The sequence below is a fragment of the Orycteropus afer genome, unplaced genomic scaffold (assembly GCF_000298275.1).
Source record: "Orycteropus afer afer isolate SDZICR_OR568_19922 unplaced genomic scaffold, OryAfe1.0 scaffold00292, whole genome shotgun sequence".
NCBI classification, from domain to species: Eukaryota; Metazoa; Chordata; class Mammalia; order Tubulidentata; family Orycteropodidae; genus Orycteropus; species Orycteropus afer.
In genome coordinates, this window is record NW_006921879.1 from 728853 (window position 1) to 745666 (window position 16814).

The following is a 16814-nucleotide window of genomic DNA, read 5'->3' on the forward strand; positions in this document are numbered from 1 at the left end:
TCCTAGAAACCCTTTGGGCACTTCTACTTTGTCCTACAGGGTCATTATGAATCGGACTTTACTTGAGGACAGTGGGTACTGCTGCTTGGAATTCACTCTGGGAAAAGATGTACCCAGGATTAAGCTCCCCATTAGGTGCACTTTTTCAATAATGCAATTTATTTAACTTTGTCAGGTGAATTCACTGGGCTTTTCAGTGAATACCTACCACTAAAAGGTAATTTTCAAAAAGGTAAAATCATGGCTCACATATGAATATAAAATGAATATTGTCAAAGATTTTATTTAACTCATTAGCTAATGAGGAAGCCATAAGATGTTATAACTTACCAAAGGAGAATCCAAACATCAGACATATGTGTAAAATTGGAAAGAATTTACAAATAGATGCAGTATTCATAGGACAGCAACCAATTGCATTCTACTTGGCCATTTGAATCTCTATGGACAAGAATCATTTGCATTATAGTAGTTTTCTACAACTTAAACCAAGAAGAAAAATAAATAAATAAATAAAACCATTGTCATTGAAGGAGCTCTGGTGGCATGGTGCCTAAGACATTTTACTGCTAACCAGAAGGCTGACAGTTCAAACCCACTAGCCACTCCTTGGAAGGAAGATCTACTTCTGTAGAGATACTGCATTGGACACCAAAGGAAGGGTCGCTATGGGTTGAATCGACTGGGTGGCTTTTGGTATTGTCATTGAGTCAAATTCCCACTCATAGTGATCCTATAGGACAGAGTAGGACTGCCCTAATAGGGTTTCCAAGGCTGTAAATCTTTATGGAAGCAGACTGCCAATTCTTTCTTCTGACTGCTATATCTTTCTCCCATGAAACAGCTGGTGGGTTAGAAACACCAATCTTTTGTTTAGCAGCCAAGCTGCTTAATCACCATACCACCAGGACTTCTTCTAAAATTTACAGAGTTCCGAAATCGTTAAAAATGGTAAGTCCCAACTTCCAGTAAGATGGAGGAATAGGCAGACAAGCGACACAGACCCTCTTCAACAAAGAAAAGAAAAACCAATTGACAGAGAGACACAGAAGATAATCCTGAAACCCTGAGCTTTGAAAGCAACTATACAGAAGTGTATTAGACACCAACCAGTGGAAAAACCTGAATGAAAACAGTGAGTACAGAGACGGTCGGAGCTGCAGACTGTCAGCTACTTCAACGGACCAACAGCCTGAATAGTTTCAAGTGGTGTTGGGACCTGAGAATTGACCTAAAAAAGATTAGCCCTGGACACCAAGGGCTGTAGGGACAACTGAGCTGGTAGCCTATGACTAGGAAGGAAAACAGCAAGGTGAGAGACAAACTGAGCTGTTGACTTTCCGCTGTTGGAAGGGTGCAGTCATTATCAGTGTTTACAAGTGGTGGCCATTTTGGATATTTAAAGTGACTGAGGATGTAGCCATTTTGAATCTTTACAAGTGGTAACCATTTTGGATTTTAAAGTGCTAACATACTCATTCGGATTCCAGGGACCTAAGAATAGGCTTTGTTTGCCAAGGTCAGCAGGGACATAAGAGAGGCTGACAACAGGAAAGGAGACAGGTGGTGAGTGTATAAGTGCTGCCCACTAGCAAATAGAGGAGCACAGCACAGTACACTGCTTGCATAGATAACATACAAACAAAACAAAGAAAATGAAAATCGTGGGCAAGTCACTCCAACATACAATCACCAATTAAATATAAACACAAAAACATCACAACACACAAATGGAGATAACAGAGGATCACAATCCATACAAAGAAGCAAGATAAAGCAGGAGAAACAAGGGACCAGGATATGGACCCAAAACACATCCCTGAGGAAGACACAGCATTGGAAATCCCTGATAAGGAATTCAAAAGATACTTAAATAAAATATCTTCAATTAATTGAGAGACAGATCAAGGAAAACACAGAGAAAACCCCAGAACAATTTCAAAGGACAATACAAGAACAAAATGACAAAATAAATGAAAAATTAGAAATGATACAAAATCTACACACAGAAATCCAGAAGATTAATACTAAATTTTCAGAAATAGATAAGACATTGAATGGGCAAAGGAGCAGAATTGAATCAATAGAAGACAGAATTAGGGAGATTAAAGGCAAATACCTGAACACTTCTTTGGAAAGTGATAAATCAGAAAAAAGAGCAAAACAAAATGAAGAAAGCCTAAGGTTCATGTGGGACACCATCAAAAGGAATAACCTACGTGTAATTGGAATTCTAGAACAGGAAGACACAAATAAAACCACAGAGAAAATTGTCAAAGATTTGTGGGAGGAGAATTTTCCTGGTATGATGAAAGATGAAAGACGGAATATATCCATTCAGGAAGTCCAATGAACCCCAACCAGGATAGGCCCCAAAAGAAACATATCATCATCGAACTTACCACAACCAAAGACTAAGAAAGAGTCATGAGAGCAGCATGGGAAAAATGAAAAGTTACCTACAAGGGACAACCAATAAGACTTAGCTTGGATTTCTCAGCAGAAACCATCCAGGTGAGAAGACAATGAGATGGTATATATAAAACCCTGAGAGAAATAATTTCCAACCAAGAATTATGTACCCAGCAAAACTGTCCCTCAAATATGATGGTGAAACTTGGCCATTTCCAGATAAGCAGAAATTAAGGGAATTTGTTAAAACCAGACCAACCTTACACGAGATGCTACAGGGTTTTGGACAGAGAAGCAACAACAGCCAACAACAACTGACCATCAACACACACGATGATATAACCCAGAAACCAACCCAGCTATGGAGGTATCCAAAGTAAAGAAGCCTACAAAATTGTAAACAGGGAGCCAGAGACATCAATTGACAAATAAGAACAACTACAAACCAAAAGGAGAGAAAAAACTGTGTCGTTACAGAAGTTCTAAATGGTGCAGAAGTCAAGGCAACTACAAGATAGAATGGACTGTTCTAAACTTGGGGGAAAAAAAAAACTATAAATCACAGGGTAACCTCAAAGAAAAATGATAAACCTTCACATCAAAAAAGAGGACCAGCACAAATATTCAGCAAATACTAAAACAATAGCAATGAAAGAAGCAATAACACGATTTATAAACAAATGAGCTCAGAGTAGAAAATTACATGGAACAAAGAAATTGACACCATGAAAAAGCACACAACAAAAATGACAGCAACAAACTCATATTTTCCAATAATTCCATATCTGGCAAGGGACTTATCTCTAAGATTTACAGCGGAAGAGTTGATGACTGAACTATGGTACATACACATAATGGAATGCTATGCAGTACTAAAAAATAATGTACAGTCTGCAAAACACCACATAATATGGTTGAACTTGGAGGACATTATGTTGAGTGAAATAAGTCAATCATAGAAGGACAAATATAGTATTTGTTGTTGTGGAGGGTCAAGGAAAGGTTTATATATGGAGGGAAACTTTCTTTGTTGGTTGCCAAGAGTGGGAGGAGAGGGGAGGAAACACTGCAAAAAAAAAAAAAAATGCATTGACCCATGTCACTTTAGTTTTAGTATTCACTGTACATAAATTATATTTCAATAAAATACATTAAAAAAAATAAACCCCTATAGAATCAGATAATATGGAAGAGTCTAAAAGACAAAACTTCTTTCCAATGAAGATATCCAGTAATCTTTTGGTCCATTTCAAAGTCTTTTACATGTAAGTTTCTCCCTATACATTTAAATCTCTCAATCTTTTTCTTTAAGATTTTTCATCTTTGCTTTTGTCCTGTATTTTCAAGCCAGGGACCCCTTAGAAACCCAAGCACTTAACTATGAAACCTAGAATGTGAGTGAGCTGGCATCTTTCCTAGCAGAGGCATAGGCTATGAGAAGACAGAGAACTTGGAGAGAGAAATGCACAGATTCAACCTGACTTTTGGGAGCTCACTCAGTGAGACCTTGGTTCCAGAAGTTCCTGTTACACCAGAGTAGGGGTGGTTGTGGTAAGTTTTATTATTTATATGTTATTAGCAAAACCCTGCTGGGATTACAGAAGATGCCAAAATCATTCCATTAGGAAGAACAAGACATGGTGCAATAATTTTTCCAGGGAGTAGTCCACCAAATGTAGTCAGGGTTATGCAGGGCCTCAACAAGTGAAAGACCAAATCAGAACTGCAGTGACAAGAGAGGGAATTAAAAGATTATAAGAGTGAAAGAGCAGAGGTTAGAAAGATTGAGTTCTGTGAAATTGTGAGCAGGTTTGTGTGAGTTCATTTTATCATTCATAACAAATTTGTAAATTGTTTTGAATCTTTTTTTTCCCCCCTGTGATACGGGTAAAATTTATAGAGCAAATTTGTTTTCCGTTCAACAGTTTATACACATTTTGTTTTATGACATTGATTGCAGTCTCCATTATGTAGCAGGTCTCTTCCCACTTCCCCCTTATGTACTTCTCCTATGCTTTCCTGCCCTCTGAGCTATCTCCCTGTGCAAATGTTGTTGTTTTGATTCTTAATAAAAACTGAAAATATCTTTCTTACATATGCAGGGTTATTTTTAGCCTTGATTATACCAATCAACCTCAACTGGAACAGAAGGGATAGCAGTTGGTTATCAGCAGGTGATAAGAAAAGGAACAATGGGTGGGAGTCAGCAGACTAGGGTCCTGTTCCTGTTTTGCCACCTACAACCTATGTGGCTTTAGGGGAGTCACTTAAGATCTTGTTGTTAGGTGCCGTCAAGTCAATTCCAAATCATAGCAACCCCATGTTGCAGAGTAGAACTGCCTCATACGGTTTCCTAGGCTGTAATCTTTATGGGAGTAGACCACCAGTTCTTTCTTTCTCAGAGCCACTGGGGGGGTTTGAAACTCCAACCTTCTGGTTAGTAGCTGAGAGCTTAACTGTTGCCCCATGAGTTCTTTAAGATCTTAAGACCTCAATTTGATTATAAAATGGGAATGATCCCTCTAATTCTTCTTACTTGGTGGAGAAGTTATAAGGATCAGATGAGATCACGTATGTAAAAGCTAAATGTAGAGTCATCTACTTAGTTCTCAAAAAGCCAATACAGCCTCCTTTGTATGAATTAGAAGAAAGGCCTTTCCTCTGGGTGAAGTCTTCACCATGCTGGTTTATACAGTTTGTTGAGCAGAGCAAGGGTTGGATATCAATCTCTATTTACATCACTTGGATGGCTACCCTTGAGCAGAGCATAACTTCAGAACTCTTTCTGAAAGAAGAGTTACACTCCATAATATTATAAGGAAGTATTACAAAATCCTGCACTATGAGATGTGTGTCAAATATCTTAAATAGATTAAATCTCTCTGTGTTTGGTGGGTCAGGGAAAACTGACACTATGTTCAGCACACAATTGAACATTCTGGGATCCTAATGGAGCACAGTATTTAAATATAGGGTTATCTTAAATAATATGTTAGTCTCTGAGGAAAAATAAATTTCCCCAAAAATATTGTGCATTTGATGGACATATGAGTGACCAAAACTCTGGGGATAAAAATTACAGATTATTTGGGACCTTCAGCAGAGTTGGATTCCTTGCTAATGAAGCATTGTTCAGCATCCTTTTCTTTCTGTTGTCCCCATGTCTCCCATTCTGGAGAAACTCCTCTTAACTGGAGCACCTCAGCTCAAGGCTGAGTGGGATTCTTCTTCTTCTTCTTTTGTGATTTGGGTGAAAATTTACAGAGCAAATTGTTTTTCTATTCAACAATCCATATATATTCTGTCCTGTGACATTTACTGCAGTCTCCACACTGTAACAGCATTCTTTCCATTTCCTTCCTGCACCTACCCCTTCCCTTCATCCTTCCTCCACATTCCCTCGCACCTTCCCAGCTCTATCCCTGGGCAAATGCTGTCCTCTTGGTCTCATATGCTTGATTGTTCTAATGAGTGCATACCCTCCTGATATTACTGTTCACCTTATAGGCCTGTCTAATGTTTGGCTGACAGTCAACGGAGGTTGAGTTCAGTTCCTAGACTGAAGGGTGACTAAGGTCCATATTCTCGGGTTTCGCCAGTCTTCATCAGGCCAGTAAGGCTGGTCATATTTATGATTTTGAGTTTTGTTCCACATTTCCCCTCACTCTAACTAGGACCTTTTATTGTGATACCTTTCAGAGCAATTAGCAGTGGTAGCTGGGTACCATCTAGTTTTTCTGGTCTCAGGGTCACAGAATCTGGGGTTCATATGCTCCATCTGTCCTTCGCACTAATTGTTTCCTTGCATTTTTGAATTTCTTCACTCTTTTTCACTCTGGACTGGGAGAAACAAATAGTTGCACCTTACATGGCTGCTCACAAGTTTTATTAAGACCCCATTCACTGAGCAGGATTCTTATGTGCAGTCACCTGTCACTAGCAGTAGCAGCTGTAGCTGCAGATTGAAGGAAAAACTCATGTGTGCAAGTGTAGCAAGACCTCTGGACCCAAATTTATCTTTACCACCAGGACATCTTGCACAGAGTTTCACTAGCTCCCCTCTACTGTTCAAAAATAAAGTGAAAAGAAAGGGAAAAAACAACATCAAGAGGGAATTAGACTTGACCTGGAGAAGCCTTTAGTATCTTAGAATATCTTAGGTCTGACCACTACGAATTCTTCTAAACCAATGATCCTCAATTATGTCATCAGATCCAATATTTTATAGCAAACATGTTGTGTGTCCCTTTACTATTCTGAAGTGTAGTTCATAGATAACACAAGGCATTTCTCTCATAAAATCAGGCAATCCATCTTCAGAGTCTGAGCTCTTGAATGGCTATACTTTACTGCTTTCCACAGCAGTGGTCTGAGCAGTTGAGATGGACATAGTGTAACCAGATGCAGAGCAAGGGGATCTCTCAGGGAGCTTCTCTGATCAGGAAGCTTCCAGTGTCTGCTGCCTTTTATTGCTGCCACAAATCACAGACATAAATGGACACTTTACCTCTCTGGTCTTATTCACATTCACTGCATAACAATTGTTTCTTTCCTATCCTAACCCCACTTTTCACCCTGTTATCTACATTCATAGAGAGGACCAGGGTCAGGATGCCTTTTTCTTTTAAGGATAATGGGCCTAGATTTTTTTTTTCTTTCTTTCTTTCAGAAGCTATACACTACAAGGAGTCTGAGGGTGGTACAGTGGTTAATGTACTTCGTTGTTAAATGAAATGTTGGGGGTTCAAGTCCAGCCAGACGTGCTTGGAAGAAAGGCCTGGTGATCTACTTTTGAAAAATAAACCATCGAGTACCCCATGGAGCACAATTGTACTCTGACACAAATGGGGTTGCTGTGATTTGGAATCAACTTCATGTCACTTTTCTTTCTTTCTTAATACAACATAGAACCATGATTCATTGTATATCCTGGCTGGGTGCATGGGAAGAGTACTGTGCAATGGTCACATATTTATGGAAGATCTCCTTAGAAATATCCCTTGGCCATCAGCATAACACTCTTAATCTTTATGACTAATAGAAATCCTGGTGGTGCAGCAGTTAAGTGCTTGGCTGCTAATCAAAAGGTCTGCAGTTCAAACCCACTAGGCTCTCCAGAGGAGAAAGATGTGTCAGTCTAGAAGGGTCTGCTTCTATAAAGATTTTCAGCCTTGGAAACTCAATGAGGCAGTTCTACTCTGTCCTACAGAGTTGCTATAAGTTGTAATTGACTTGACAGCAAGGATTTTTTTTTTTTTTTTATGACCAAAACTAAAGCTAATGAGCAAATGTGTCAGAAGTGTCTGGAGGTATCATTAGACACCTGAAATTGTGAGAGCGATAATTAGATGTTACTGAACATAAGAACAGTATGTTCATCTTGTGTTCAACCCTATAATATGATAATACTTGTTAATGATTCTTGACTGCATATATTCAAGTACTCATTTAATTATATATTAAATTATTTAATCCTCATAAAACTCTTTGAGAAAATTAAAGCACAGAGAATTTAATCTGCATCTTGCCCTGAATTTTTACATACAAAAAAAAAAAAACAAAACCCACTGCTGTTGAGTTGGATCTGACTCATAGCAACCCCTGCTTGGGTTCCTGAGGGGATATCACTACAGAAGTAGATTGCCCAACCTTCCTTCCGAGGAGTGGCTGGTGGGTTTGAACCGCCAGCCTTTTATAGTCACACCTATATCCCTACTCTCACCTTCCTAAACCCTGGTAGCCACTAATCTGCTTTCCATTTTATATAAATGAAGGAAGGTTGGGCAATCCTACTTCCGTAGTGATACTACCTTGGAAACCCAAGGAGGGGTCGCTATGAGTCGGGGCTGACTCGACGGCAAACAACAACAACAATCATGTAGTATGTGGCACTTTTTCATACTGGCTTTTTTTTTTTTTTCCTACTTGGCATAATGCCCTTGAGACCTATCAGGTTGTTGAGTATATCAATAGTTTATTCCTTTTTAATACTGAGTGATATACAGTTCTGGTTACCTAGTGCTGCTCTGACAGGAATATACCACAAATGGGATGGATTTAAAAGCAGGAGTTTATTCTCTTACAGTTTGGAGGTTTTAAGTCCAAGTTCAAAGTGCCAGGCTCTAGGGACTGGGTCAAAGCCTCTCAACCTTGGGGTCCAGCTCTGCCTCTTGCTCCCAGCCCACTGGAGCTAGAAGCATTTCTTCACTCAGACAGCTGTGGCTGCTGAGGCTGAGAAGCCCAAGGTTGACAAATAAAAAGGCACAGTCCCGATGTTACCAAACCACAGGGCAGGCCATTAATTTAAGTCCATTTTAAGTCCCAAGGTCAGCAGAGCATGGCAGGCTGCTGAATAGCATGCTACGTGCAGAGTCCAAACGTGCCATAAGCTAGAGATTATCCCCAAGGCTTCTCCTTATATACAGGAAGCAGACCACATCCCAAAGGCAGCTACTCAGCTGCTTGTGGTAGATTCCACCATGGAGTTGATTGTCAGTCTCATCATGGGGAATGACGACCACCAGCTGCCCAGCCACTCAGCCAGGCCCAGCCAAGTTGACCCACATACACCATGGCATGGAAGTATCATAGTTTGTTTTACCATTCACCTATTGAAGGATATTTCTTACTATTTTGAATAAAACTGCAGTTAATACTTGGGTACATGATTTTATGAGGACATATCTTTTCATTTCTCTGGGATAAATGCCCAGGAATACTGTTTCTGAATTGTATGGTAAATGTATGTTTAGTGTTTTGTTTTTTTTTTTTTTTTTAAAGAACAAATGATTTTCCAGAATGGCTGCACCATTTTATATTTCCAACAGCAATGTATGAGAGATCCAGATTCTCTGCATCCTTATTAGCATTTGACATTAACACTACCCTTTTTTCAGCCGTTCTGGTAATATCTCGTTGCTACCAATCTCCAGGCTTCTATCTCTGCAGCTCTCTCTTCTCTGGTACTCCACGCTGTGAACTCTAGCTACCCTGGTTTCCTTGAACTTCCAATTACATCTCTACTCAGGGAGACTGACAGACTGCCCAGACTCCCCTCTGGGCTGCGGCCTGGAAACTCTCTGGGTAACAGGTAGCACAATCACAGGGCTCATCCCATTTATTGACCATCTTAGTGATCATTGTCCTTCCTACCTGATGTCAAATCTTGAAAAGCTGTTGTTTCACTTAATTTGCTCATGTTTCTACTAGTTTCAGACAAAACCCAGTCACTGTGAAGTATATTTTGACCAGAAGTGGAAGCCCATATTTTCAAGTAAGTAACAATGAGAAATAACATTTATGTGTAGAATCTAAGTCTTAGATGGTATCTTAGTTTTCAAAGTGGATGGCTTTAAAGAACAGAAATGTTGTGTTTTTTTTTTTTTTTTTTCATAGTTCAAGAGAGCGGAGTTTGAATTCAGGGCATTGGCAGGGTTCTAGGAGAAGTTACTTCCTATCTTTCAGTTTCTGAAGTTCTGGGCATTTCTTGCCATTCCTTGGTTGTAGACTGATTCTCATATGCTATCTTCTCTTATTGTGTGACTCTATTTCTGTGTCTTGTCCTCTTTTATAAGATGTCCTCTGAAGGGATTCAGATTAGGACACACTCTTCTCTGGTATGACTTTGTTAACTCAACAGATAACATTTGCAAAGAAAAACCCTATTTCCTCAAAAAAATAGAATTTAGAATTCCATACAATTGAATTCCATACAATTCAGAAATAGTATTCCTGGGCATTTATCCCAGAGAAATGAAAAGCTATGTCCTCATAAAATCATATACCCAAGTATTAACTGCAGTTATTCAAAATAGTAAAAAAAAAAAAAAAAAAAAAGCAAAACCCTATTTCCTCAAAAAAAGAAAAACCCTATTTTCTCAAAAAAGGTCACATTTACTGGTGCAGGGGTTGGAACTTCCACTTATTAAGGACCCAGTTAAACGTAACAGATGGATTCATTGTCAATTTTTAAATCAGGATGTATTGTTCTCTCTCTCTCTCTCTCTCTTTTTTTTTTTGCTAATAAATTTTGCTTAACTAGAAATAGGAGTTGTAAATTCAGAACTGGCATTACTTGTCTGTTGCACCTGAAACAAAAACGTCAACCTCTTTGAGTTGCTTTCTTCATTTTAAAATGAAGAATCAACACTCCTTGGAGAGAACAATCATGGGAGAAAGAAGGGCTGCTTATGCACCAGGAAACAGCTCAGGGGGCAGGAGAGCAAGGAGGGATGGACACGGGGAAGAGGTAGCTATGGGGAGAAAATGGGAGGGAAGCTGTTGCATTGTGGTAAATTGTGGTCAATGTCATGAGACAAAGTATATGTGAACTGCTGTATGGAAAGTGAATTTGCTCTGTAAATCTTCACCCAAATCACAATAAAAATAAATAAATAAAATTAAATTAAAATGAAGAATCAATTTCTATGAGCCTTAATTCTTTCTCTAAGATTCTAGGATAATGTTTGATAGTTTCTACGAGAAGCAGTGAAGAGCATTGGTAGCTATAGTACTTAGTATAAGCTATTTCTAAATAGCAAAATGATATTGATCAGGTGATGAGCCTGGTTGGCAAAGGCCGTGGAACAGCAATAACAGAAACAACACTAACTAACACATTTAGTTTTATAAGCAGTGTCACATATTGAAAAAACAAAACCTGTCACCATCAAGTTAATTCCGACTCATGGTGACCCAGAATAGAACTGTTCTGTAGGGTTTTCTTGGCTGTAATCTGAACAGAAGCAGACTTCAGGTCTTTCTTCCATGGTGCCATTGGGTGGGTTCAAACTACCAACGTTAGGTTAGTAGTTGAGTGCAAAGCATTTGCACCACCCAGGGACGTTAGTGTCTCATATAATATACCAAAATTCCCTATGAGGTAAGTGCTTCTAAATTATCCAAATTTAGAAGATGAGAAAACTGAAGCCTAGAAAAGGAAAAAAATCAAAGACAAAAACCTGTGCAGTATAAAGGCTCTCCATAGACCACAGACACAGATCTTTTCTTCATATTTATTTACCCAAGGCTTAATTTCAAAAGATCCCTAAGAGTAACCAAAACACATCCATTATGAAGAAGCAGGTGAAGTCTGTAGTTGAATATATTATCCCTGCTGATCCCAGGTTGCTACTGGGATTAGCAGAGGACTCTTTAATCCCTATTCATGTTGCAAAAAAGACCTCACCAGAATAAATGGGCAGAATGGACCTGGAAGAGGGATCACACAAGCAAACTGGGTGAAATGCAATATATGCCTAGCGTGAAGTAAGTGTCCAATATTTGTTAGTTATTATTATTACCATAAATTACAAATATGGCAATAAATCAGTTTGGTGGATTGCAGATCACAACAGTGGCTCCTAGACTGCCACTGAAAACTCCTGTCTCAATGTCTTAGAAAACCAAAAAAATCAAACTCACTGCCATTGGGTTGATTCTGACTCATAGCAGCCCCTGTGGTAAATCTTACAGAAATAGATTGCCCCATCTTCCTTCTATAGAGCGGCTGGGGGGCCGCCAGCCTCCTGGTTAGCAGTCAAATGCCTTAGGCACTAGGACACCAGAGCTCCTTAAATGACAGAAAAAATAAATAAATAAATAAAAGGCCTTGTTTATGTCTAGTGAGGATTTTTATTATGCTTCAATAGACTTTAGAGTACTTTTAAAAATATTATGTCATGATCTCAATTTTTGCTAAAGAAAGGAACTTTAGAGTTAACGTTATAATCTATTTCACTCAGGCTACAGGGACTAACAGTGATAGTGCTGCTTTGGGTATTATTTTATGTCAGGCTAAATTATACCGATGATCATGAAGACAACATAGCACTGGGAAATGTTCTATTCTGTTAATACATAAGGTTGCCATGAGTCGGAAATGACTAGAAGGCAACTGACAACAACAATAATAATAACAATGGGGCTAAATGATCAGATTTGCAAAATCTGAATATTGTTATGGGAATGTGATTATAGGCTGAAGGATGGAAACATGTATTGGAGAATGGAGGTCTGGTATAGACTTTGTAACTTAAGATATGTGAAAATTTAGATTGACTCACCTCAAATCTTCAAATGAAGTCATGATGTAGCTCTAAGGTGTATAAAGCAAAATATATGTGTTGGAGAGATGACACAGATAAAGACCAGAGGTCTTGACACTCCAGAAATGACAGGAAATAGTTAAAGGAAGTACAAGTGGAGAATATAAGAAAATGACTAGATTTGAAATTCTTGGGCAAGGTCAGACTCCTGTAAACCACAGGTCAGTGGGTGTAACTCAGAAGTAGAACAATTAATTGACTGAACATAACCGTCTGCTGTTTCCAGACCGGAAATATTTCCTGTCTTGGATGTTTGGATCTATCTGAATGCCAAATAGCCTTACTTCAAAAGTGTTTGTGGGAGCAAAAAGGAGAATTGGCTGAGTGTGTTTATTCAGTGCTAGATGTGGGAAGTGGGAGGGCAATAAACTTAGGAAATAAATCTGTTTAAGAACACATGAACCACCAGGAGATAACCATTTTGCCACAGACCAGATTCCAGAGTGCTGCTCAGAGAGAAGGAAACCTGGGAGAGAAGAGCTTGGAGAAGGAGAGGAAACAAGACTATTTGAAGCTGCTTAGGTGTGTAGGTAAGTCACAGGGAGTAACTTGGGAAAGGTCCTATATTTTCTTTTGAAATATTTTCAACATTACAGGAAAATGGCAAAAATAATACAAATAATACAAAGACAATTGTGCTTTGGGTGAAAGTTTACAGAGCAAATTCATTTTCCATACTACAGTTCATACACATTTTGTTTCATGACACTGACTGCAATCCCTGCAGTGTAACAGCACTCTTCCCACTTCTTCCTTCTTATTAGTCTTCTTCCCTCTTGTTACTCTTTCTGTGTGTGTCGGTCTTTTCTATGCATTCCTGCTTTCTGAGCTGTCTCCCTATTCAAATACAGCCCTTCTGTTCTCCCAAGGTTGATTGTTCTAAGGAGTGTACCTACTGGTATAATTGTTTACCTTATATGCCTGTCTTTTGTTTGACTGGAAGCCATGGGAGTGAGTTCAGTTCCATGCCCAAAGGGTGTCTAGGAGTATAATCTCTGGGATTTCACCAGTGTCTCTCAGACCAGTAAGTCTGGTCCATATATATATATAAAATTTTGAGTTAGGTTCCACATTTGTTAGGTTCCACATTTTTCTTCCACTCTATCCAGGATCTCATATTTTGATCTATTTCCTAGTGGTTGACAGTAGTAGCTGGGCAACATCTAGTTCTTCTGCTCTCAGGATCATGTAGGCTGAGATTTGTGTGGTCCACTGGTCCCTTGGACTAATTGTTTTCATGTGTCTTTGATTTTCTTCATTCTTCTTTGTTGCAGATGAGGAGAGACCAATTGCTAGATCTCAGATGGCTGCTTGCAAGCTTTTAAGACCCCAGTCGCTACTCACCAATGTAGAACAATGTTTTTGTGTAGTATGTTATGCCAGTTGAGCTTGATGTCCCTTGTGACCATGATCCCGAGCCTGTGGACCCAGTGACTCACTCCCTTGGGGTGTTTAGCTGTGACTAAAAAGTTATCATTAACTTTGCCCCCTGTTAGCTTTTATATATATGGACATTATTACAGCACATAAAAATAAGTATGTACAAATATCATCTGCCAAATTTATAGATGGTCATGGGTATAATCCCTTTTACCAAGACATACCTGATCATTAGCCTCTCTACCCATGTATCCACCAGTAAATTAGTGTTTGTTGTTACTGATAATGCCATATTGTATATGTAAAAGTGTTTATCTTTGTTGTCTGTACCTCTTGTGCACTTCTATGTGTCTTCTTTTTCCTCAGTGTTATTGTGTTGGTCACATGCTTTTAGCATATTGCCTTTCCCTTCACCCAGATCAATACTTTTCTCTTACCTATCTAGCAATACCCTTTATTCAGATACATTATTTAAAAAAGTATTTTACTATATTTGTTTCATCACTTTCTTTGTCTCTGTAAACACACAAATATGTACATATATTCATATTATTTGTTTTCTGATCCATATGACAGTGAGTTGCATACGTATGCTCCTTTACTCCTTAACTTGTAAATGGTGCATTTCCTAAGAAAAAGAACATTCTCATAAATACTCAGAGTATACTTTTCAAGTTCAGCGAACTGTACATTGACATAACACTTTTATCTAATCATAGATGGTATTCTAATTTTATCAAATGTCTCAAAAGTGTTATTTGTAGTATTTCTCTCTCCTGTAAGAAAGGAGAATGAGGTTGGTCTACAAGGACAAAAACACATGCTCTTTTCCACAACTCTCATTAAGGTCTTTATTAGTAGGGAGACTTCAGCAGGTCAGTTGTTTGGTTTTATTTGTTTTATTCTCAGCAAGGAGTATCCAGGAGCTAAAAGCTTTTTAGTTATAGAAGGAATCTAACATTGTAAGATGTAGCTCTAGCAGGAGCCTGACATGTGAAGTTGGACATCTTCCCTCAGTATCAGCTTAGAAGTGAGACTGGACTATGGGATTTTTCAATTCTTTTTGATCTTTTTGGGGAGAGTGAATAGCAAAGAGAATAATAAATACTAGACTTAGCAAAAGTACATTTGGGGTAAAATTAGAGACATGGTCTTCTGTGGTAATTCTAATTCTTTACTGAGAATAAAGTTTTCTACATGATTCCTCTCGAGGACTGTGAGAAGCTGTCCTTATTTATCAACCATTCTCCTTGGTTATTTGGAACTAATTTCCATTTAAGAGTTAGTTGGTATCAACTTTCCTGATTCCTCATCTGTGGATCAATTTCAGAACTGCTTCCCTGGCCATCTTCCTGCTCTGGAGGATCCATATATTACTGTACAGCAACAGAGGTTGTGGTGGGGAGGGACAGGAGACTTGAGGAAAGAAAGGGAAAGGGTCTTTGTCTTGAGGGGAGTGAAGTAATGTGGAAAAGGGAGAGAAGACCCTGTACACCACACTGATGTTTTGGGTCTAGGGTCTCCCCAAGAGCCAATTTTCATCCTCATCTCCATTCTACCCTCCAGGAAAGATGAAGCTGACTCTGGTGCAGATCTTCTTCATGCTGCTGCTGTTGCTGCTAGGTCTGGGGATGGGTCTGGGCCTAGGGCTTCACATGGCTGCAGCAGTTCTGGAGGAGAGTGATCAACCACTGAATGAGTTTTGGGCCAGTGATTCCCAGGACAGGGATGAGGCTGCTGAGGAAGGAGAGGGCACCCGAACCGCAGAAACTTTGCTGCTTACAAACCCAGAAGTAGCTGGCTGGCAACCAGAAGAAACCATTTTCAATGAAGATGAGGTTGGGAACAACAAGATGCTCAGAGCTGATGTTCTCTTTCAGAGCAGCAAAGACTACCTTAGGTATAACTTGGTCTCCAGGGAATGCAATGCTATGATGGCCCACAAAATGAAGAAGCACAACCAAACCTGCATAACCCAGTACACATTCATCCATGAGGATGAAGACACGGTCAAGTCTGTCTGTAACAGTCCAGTCATTGCCTGTGAACTCAAAGGGGGCAAGTGTCATAAAAGCCCCCGCCCCTTTGATTTGACACTCTGCAAGTTGTCCAAACCAGGCCAGGTCACTCCTCACTGCAACTACCTAACTTTCATTTTTGAAAAATTCATTGTTATAACCTGTAGTGACATGAAGTTCCAGTTATCCCCTGGACAGTGAAGCAACTCATCCTCTTCTTCCTATTTACCTTCTTCTCCTTATCTTCCTCTTCTTCCTTTTCTTGCTCCTCATCCTCTTAGGTATTCTAAAGAGAAGGTTCTGAGAAGAGGGGCTGGCCAACTCTTTATCATTCTCCCATGAATATTAATATATATATATATATATTTGTCATAAGGGCCACCAACTGGGGTTAGAGGTGGGAGAATACAACCCTGATGTGCAATCTCCCTGAGTCTCTGTTTCTCCTGTCCCTTCACCCCAGAGTATAAACAAAGAACTGCTCTGGTCCCTGCTGTGGTCCTGGTCAGCAGTCTTCCCTGGTCTAAGTTTGCTTTAGGAAGTGAACTGCAACAGTTTAATACCTTCTTTACCAATATTCTTTCCTGCTACCCCATCCTGAGTTTTCATGTAACCAGATAGGCCTCCTGGCTCTGCCCACCTGCATGTCTTTGCTATGAATCCAATTAAAGTGATTCTATCTCTAGCTGCAATTGGAGAACCCTGTCGATTAGGTTTCTCTTCCTGAGTTAGAAGAAATATAGGGGTCCTGGTTTAGGGGTCTGCTGCTAAGGGGCAGACCAAGATATAGCATGTGTTGGGGCAAGGACAGCACTCTTTTCTCTTGACCTAGTGGATACCTCTTGCCTTTAGTAAAAGCAGAAGGACATACTCTTTTTTCAGACAAAAACTTTATTCA

The 16814-nt window shown here is 39.3% G+C and overlaps 1 protein-coding gene across 1 annotated transcript; it reads left to right on the plus strand.

The window, feature by feature from the left end:
• Nucleotides 1-15469: 15469 nt before the first annotated feature.
• RNASE10 (ribonuclease A family member 10 (inactive)) lies at nt 15470-16117 on the plus strand. Its single transcript, XM_007951224.1, has one exon. It carries the CDS (start codon nt 15470-15472, stop codon nt 16115-16117), a length of 648 nt encoding a protein of 215 aa, XP_007949415.1.
• Nucleotides 16118-16814: the final 697 nt, after the last annotated feature.